At 33.5% G+C, this 7,507-nt stretch overlaps 1 protein-coding gene across 2 annotated transcripts in view; it reads right to left on the bottom strand.

Annotated features, from left to right (window-relative positions):
- TDRD3 (tudor domain containing 3) overlaps window positions 3,239-7,507 on the bottom strand; it is a 103,334-nt gene continuing 99,065 nt past the window's right edge. For both annotated transcript variants that reach the window (XM_021417789.1, XM_021417779.1), the window contains exons 13-14: window positions 6,589-6,725; window positions 3,239-3,483 (exon numbers count right to left, since the gene is read on the bottom strand). In XM_021417789.1, the coding sequence (XP_021273464.1) occupies window positions 6,606-6,725 (120 nt within the window). In that variant the 3' untranslated portion in view covers window positions 3,239-3,483; window positions 6,589-6,605. The remainder of the gene's footprint in view (window positions 3,484-6,588; window positions 6,726-7,507) is intronic.

Consider the following 7,507-nt stretch of genomic DNA (forward strand, 5'->3'; position numbering starts at 1 on the left):
CTAAAAAGAATGTATCAGACATCAGCTTCTTGCTCCAAATTCAGTCACATTTTCAATGTTTTATCTGCAACTGTAAGAATTTATTCTTTATTTTTTCCATTTGGAAATGAGAGTTCAAAATTAAAATGAGTAAAAGGGAGCAGCATAGGCTGAATTCTAGTATCAGGAGTAGGAGCTATAACTAGGTTTCAGTGTACTGCAGCTGTGGGATGTATCTCAACTTTGACGTGTACAGAAAAATAATCAATGTGAAATTAATGGTTGATTGAAAGTTAAATCTGGGTTCAGTCATGTAAAGAGAATGATATGCTCCTGTCCATGCACAAAAGCACTGGAGATTTTTCTGTATGAAGTCCCCTTCAACCATACTGCTAGAAAGGAACTGTTTATCTTACTCTCTGGTATTCATTCAACAACCTGGCTATGATTAAACCAACTCTTCATTAGCTAGTTTAGCTGTTTGGGAGCTCTCTTGCAGATGTCCCTCCAGCTTTACCTCAAGTTCTATCTTTTTCTTCCATTAAGCTTTTACTCATTCCATATCTACCCCCAAATGCAAGTCAAGGACAAGATTTATTCCCCCTGTGATAAAAACTTTTCACCACCCAATGGAACTACTTGTTTTTTATATTATTTTGGAAAGTCATACTTCCAACATGCTCCATCTTGTATAACGTACAAGACATTATAGAGATTCTGCAGAGAATTCCTGGAGTGTTTCTTGGAAAAGTGATCTTGTTAAGTGATTTGCACAGTTGTTTCCAAAGGTTTACCAAGAAAATAACTGTTAGTGACTAAATAAAAGCTATATTAAAATAAATATTAACATCTTCTGAGAGCTATTCATATGTTTAATTCAAGCTGGATTTTTAAATGAAAATATAACAACTCTGATTAGATTGTTATAACATTCTGTAAATATTAAAATAGAAAGAGCATCTACATCCTTGTTTCAAAATGATTTCATATCTCAAACTGAGAAAAAAATGTGAAGCAATTTTATTTAAATATAGTTACTAGCTTGTAACACCATTTTAAAAACAATTTAATTCAACTTTTTTTTTCTTCCTTTTTTTTAAGTAAAAATGTTCTATACAAGTCCAAAATCTCTCATTAGAACTACATTCCTAAAACTCAACACAGAAATTCTCTTAAGTTGTATCTCTATTTCAAGCAAAATAGGTCCATGGATCTACTTCTTCACAGCTTATGAGGCACAGATTGCCTCATGTTCTGCTTGTAAAGGTTGAAGTTTGTCACAGCTTTGTCTTGGAAGCAGTCAAGAGCAGTCAAAAACAGCATCAAAAATCAAGCTAGTAGTTAAATAGTGGGGAATACCAGGATCCAGTGCTCCTTCTCCACATTCTTTGTTTAGCTACATAGATGTAGCCTCACAAAGTTCAGGACATTGCCATTGCTGGTTCTTTGGCAAATTAACTTTTGCATCACTTCTGAAGATCTGTCTGGTAATTATAACTTCTTCTCAACATAAAAGTTGAGTAAGCTGATATTCTTCCCACATATGTAAACCAGATAACATTATGATTGGAAATAATTGTATTTGTGGGTTTGATTAAAATTTTAAAATACATAATATACCTATGTAGTTTACCATCATGCTGTTCGTAAGTATGGAAATCAATGAGTATGGATATACGAATTCATGCTTCTCAGAACGAATTGATGCAAATAGTTTTTACATACTCAATCACTGATTCTCCAAATCCTAAGGAACAGACAGAGCTTTCAGAATAAGTTATTTCAGTTGAAACCAAAATAGAAAAGAATAATAAAATGCACTAACACAACATTTCTTGTTAAAGAGACTCTCTCATTTTTTGCTAATTCTGGTTTTCCAGTTTCTCAGCACCACTGAAGAAAAGACCAGGTCATGGATGTTGTTTTCGTTTGGAAAACAGTAAAGTCAATGTTCTTAAATATATTTAATTTGCCTACAGTGAGCTGCACGCACATTTGGTAGTTTCAGACTGACGCAACTTGGTGGTCTTGGTGTTAGTTCTGGAAGTAAAGCATCCAGCACCCAATGTATCACATCTGCACTTATTTACTTAGCAAAACTGACCAGGATGATTCACAGTTTTTGGGAAATGGTCTTTAGTTTAAATCCAACAAACGATGTAAAATTTCTAGGTTGTCAACTGATAGCGAAGAACTTCAATATTGTGCAGCTTGTGTTCTAAGTTTCCAAATGTCTTTAAAATTGCTAATTAGTTGCATTGTAATTCTTAAGAAGCTGATTAAGATCCATTAAGGCAGCAAAACATTCGGTGCTTGCTAAGATTTGGCTAATCTGTTCTGTCTAAACAGAATTTTCTATGAGCATTCAGAAATTTAGCAGAATTAATTGAACCACTTAATTTATAGCACCAATATATGTATCAGGTACAATTCTGTCTTCACAGAACTATCTCATATGTGTCATTTCAATCACTTGAACCATCAAAATAAAGCCTAAAAGGGGCTTGCAAGGTACATCAGTCTTGTTTCTGTAAAAGAACTAGTGGAATTTCAACGTTTTTTCATAATCACATAAGGTTCAAAGATATAGCTCTGTTAAAGGTACAGATCGATATACAATTTTTTTCAAGCATCAATGAGAATTGGAAATAATATCATAATAAGAAACAATAAACACAAAGTTTAAAGCTACAGAAAAGTTAGAGACCACAATTCAACAGGGTGCATGTGTGTGTACCTATATACATATTTATGCTGTTTCATATTCTTGGGAAAATACTCATGTCCATCTTTTGGTATTATTTTTTGCTTAAATAACTTTCTTGTACCTTCTCAAGTGTTTCAATTTCCAGAATATAAATATTCCTCAAAATACTTACCTAAAATTATTTAGAAAATGTCTTTTGAAACTACGGAGTTTTTTCTTCCCTTCAATCTTTTAGTCATAGCTCATGAAAAACATAAAAGGCAAATTTGTTAATTTTGGCCTTCAGCAACTTTGAAAAATAGAAAACAAAGTCCATTGCTATTCAGAATTTCACTTAACAATGAGCTGAAAAATTTTAACGTTTCAGTAATGCTAGCCTAAAGCCTAAACTTAATGCCCAATCCTGCTTGCTTCTGAGAAATAGGACATTTACTCCTACTTTACTGGAGACAAGAACCAAAATCAATTCAGAATGAATAAAAATCATAACACACCAGTAGTTGTGTTAACTAAAAATGGATGCTCAGTAAAAAGAATGCAAGGCAAAAAACAGAATAGTGCACTGTGGTTTTATTGATGGCAGCAAAGACAATTTGCTTCTTTCATATGTAAAAAGTATTCAGCTTCATTTAACTAAGAACTTTAAAAAAAGTCTCTTGTGGTATCAAGTTCAAATTCCTTCTGCTCATATCAGCTTTCTTTGTCCCACCCTGTTGCTTGGAAAAGGCAGAAGTTCTTCTAGAAGTCTTCACCAAGTTGGAGCTGCCAGTGAATTTTCCCTCAACCCGAGAAGATCACTAAGTGAAAAAGAAGAAAAAAAAACAACAATAGATAAGCCCCAAAACACTTTGTACAACTTTATTGCCGTTTCTTTTTTTTCCCATCCTACAAAAGAGTATTTATCTGCTTTTCCGTACTTATATGTCTTCAGAAAAATAAGTCAGAAGATTGCACCTCAATGCAATGTATACATACGATTGGCATAACACAAGGAAAGAACGCTTGCTGGCAATGATTTCTTACAAAATTCAATTTTCCACTGGTATGGACTTCAATATAGATTTTGTAGCTAGTCTGAAAAGGTGTAGATTAATTCTGTCACTGAGCAAAGGAAGACGCGAGAAACAGATAGTGACCAACCACTCAAAAGTTCACACTTTTAGGTTCTTCCTAGCTCCTCCAAAAGCCACAACTCTTCAAAACACACGTTTCTGATTACGTATGCCCCTTCTATTTCATACTATCACAACATTCAACCCAGGAAATGTAGGCTCAGGAAGTATTTTATTACTGTTAGCCTCTAAGTCTTATATCTTTATACTCTAAGAGGAATATCCTAATTTTCAGATCTGCTAAAACCAGTATCCTAAACAATATAGAATAAATTCAAAGGATATCAGTGCAGTGCTCTGAGAAAATTCTGAGCTACCGTCCTCTATCTCACTACTGGATATTAATAAACAACCATTCCTAGGCCAAATGTACCACACTGAGGTATTGAACTTAACGTGAGTATTCCATTGCTCTGTCTTCATATTAACCAGCAAGACAGGATTTTCCTGCAAGTCTGCAGCAATTGTTCTTAAGATTTGAAGTGAGATGTTCTTGAGAAGCTCATGAACTCCATTAAAAAAAAAAAACAAAAAAAAACAGGAATTTAAAATCTTTAAGTTTCTTCGCATTTATGACCCCATTGCCACGTAGGCACAAATTACGGTAACCGTCGATATTAATTTCAGATCTGCAAGGGCAACTTCAACACCTAAATGCGTATGATGAAAAGTAATCCAGGAGGCGGTAGAGCTTCATTTATGCGCTGTTGTACCAGTGCTAATAAGCCCATCCTGTGAAGTGGTACAACATCGTACAGGTTGGTATAAGAGCTTTGGATGTGAGATGATATGTCTACTGAATGAACTGTATGTTTTATCTTCTATACGTTTCTATCAAATTCAATATGAATATGGCCAAACTTTACTTTTAGAATTGCCTGATTTGTTTCTGAAAATAGGGCACACCTTGGCATTTTCAAATATTAAGTTTTACAATATTAAAATTCTACACAATTTACCAATTTATAATATAGACATCAACAAAGGATCTTTATCACTTTTCAGGAAAAATCTTTTAAGTTATTTACTTTACAAAATACAGAATTACAAGAGATATAAAATCTCTTTTCTCAGGGACTTGATGTGTCATTAATCAATGGTCTAGCAAAGCATTTTTCAGGGGAAAGCTGTAGTAAAATTAACTCTCACTGAATTCCTTAAAAACTTCCCGTTACCTCATGTCTTCATCTAACAGGTTATCTGAAATAGATATATTTAAGAAATATATGTCTTTCTCTCAGAAGCTAAGGAAAAAGAAGCAAAAGGAAAAAACACATAGAAATCCACTTCCATGAAGTGATATTCAATATTCTTGAGCTTTCCATTTAACACTGTTGTACAGGTTTAGATAAACTGAAAACAAACCAGAAAGGACCATGTTTGATTTTCTTCCTACGTTTAAAATCAGAGAGGAACCAGTTGCATCCACCATTTAATTTTGGTGAAGTTTAATAGATTTTTATTACTGGATTCTCTCTAGCTCCACAGTCTTTAACCACTTCATTTGGTCACGTTATGCATTTCTAAATTCTACTTAATCGTAAAATATATAGCAGCATGAGATGTACTATGGATAACTGTAAATCACATCTGATGAATGTAATTTACCACACTGTCAGGCTGAAGATTTCCTGACATTGCTTTATCTACCAAAATAGGGAAATGAGGTCTGCTCATTTTCATTTTCAGAGCAAGGTGCAATAAAACCCACACAGAGCAAATGCCTTTGTCTTATAAAAGTTGTTTCCTACTCCCCAACAAATCATTCACTCTTCTTGAGGTACTAGAGTAATTATCATTTGGGATGTCTGTCTTTTCCTTCTCTCCTACCTCACCAAAACCAAACACAGCCTTCCAGATTTATACTGTGCAATTTGAAAATATTAAAATTAATACCTAAAGACAAAAAAAACGATTTTGACAGCTCTCTATACTGAGCATATTTCATTAGGCTGATCACACTGACATCTCCCTGAGATGACAGAGTTAGTTTAGAACCCAGCTCAGTCCACATACCCAAACTATTTCTGCATGCATCATAACTATTACATGAAATGTTTATTGATAGTGACTGATATATTTAAAATAGAAAATGATATGGACAAAAAAACCAGAATAATTATCACCTTGGCAAGAGTGAACAGTAAATTTTTCTCCTTCTACCAACAGTAATCCCTCAGACAAAAAAAGTATGTTAGAATATGATCAAAAGAGCAAAATCATATTATTGCATCCCAGAAAAACAAAAAGCTGCAGAGACCAGCAACAACTATTAAGACAGCTGGTGGTAAAGGAATGAAGAAACAAAAGAAATTAAAAGAGCCTGGAAAAAAAGAAACCAGCTGGTATATAAAAAAATAGATGCAAAACAAAGACACTGTAGATGTCAACCATTGCAACATTGCAATGACTTCTTTATTCAGATTATGACATTTAATGAATATTTGAGAATTAAGGATTTAGAAAACTCGAAGTTAAAATGAATGCAGTACAGCATATTTGGTTTGGTCAGTTGTTTTTTCTTCAATAAGGAAAAAAACCCTTTTTCTAGGAATTTTACATTATATTATTTGTTTGTATTATGGTAATTACAATAACTTATTTGTTCAAAATACTAATAACCTACTACCCAGTGTTGAGGGCTGTTATACAAACAAACTAATAGCAAATATGTAGAAACTTCTCTCACAAAACTCACAAAGACTGAAGAACTCTTAAGTATTTAAAGATTCAGATCTCATTTTCTTGAAATCAAAATCCATAAATAAAATGGCAATATCATATATTTACCGTTTAATTCTTATTAATCAGTTTCTAGCTCTTGGGGGTTGATAAAATTGTTGAGTAGGTCGTGTGGACCGCCTTGGCTGACCATCACCTCCTCTGCGGAATTCTAGAGTTTGCTCATATGTTTCTTCTTCATCATCCTGTAGGCAAACAGCATTGTTTTAAATGTAAGAGTAGGTACATGAGTAGCTATACATAGGTACACATTTAAAAACATATACGTGTATAAATGAATGTATGCATGCATAGAAACTGCTGCCTCTGTGTGGTTGAACACTTAATAAAAGAAGTGAATAGTCCCTTTTTAAAAAAATAGTAAAGTTTTAAAAAAAGAAAAACGTGGAGAATCTCAAAACTTAGTCCTCAAGGCAGTAGCAAAAGTCATTATTTGCAATATTTGCAGGAAGAAAAAAAGCACATATATTAGAGCAGAAATTATTCTCCAAGAGTTACATGCGCAAACTCCAGAAGAAAGATAACCTTAGTAAACTACCAGAGGAAGAAAAATACCAGTTTTCAGGAGTTTAGAAATGTGTTCGAAATTAAATAAGAATAAAGGAATAGAAAGGAAAGGAACAAAGTCCAGCAATATGTGTCCTCGAAACACATATCTGAAACAGCAGACACGAATCTGTGATGAAGTAGTATCAAAAAAAGCCTACAAGCATAGTGGACAGCAATTTAGACATGAATTTGCTACATGCAGAAATAATAAATATAACCTCTGAATAACGAGACAAGATGAATTATACATTTGTAATATTGCATTCACTTCTGGGAATCTCAGTACCAGAAAGATACTGACAAATTACACGGTGTTCAAAGAAAAGTAACATAAATAATTGCTCAAGAGAAGATTTTTAAGAGCATCAGAATCATAGAATCACAAAATCATAGAATGGCCTGGGTTCAAAAGGACCTC

This window comes from Numida meleagris, chromosome 1 (genome assembly GCF_002078875.1).
Source record: "Numida meleagris isolate 19003 breed g44 Domestic line chromosome 1, NumMel1.0, whole genome shotgun sequence".
Lineage (NCBI taxonomy): Eukaryota > Metazoa > Chordata > Aves > Galliformes > Numididae > Numida > Numida meleagris.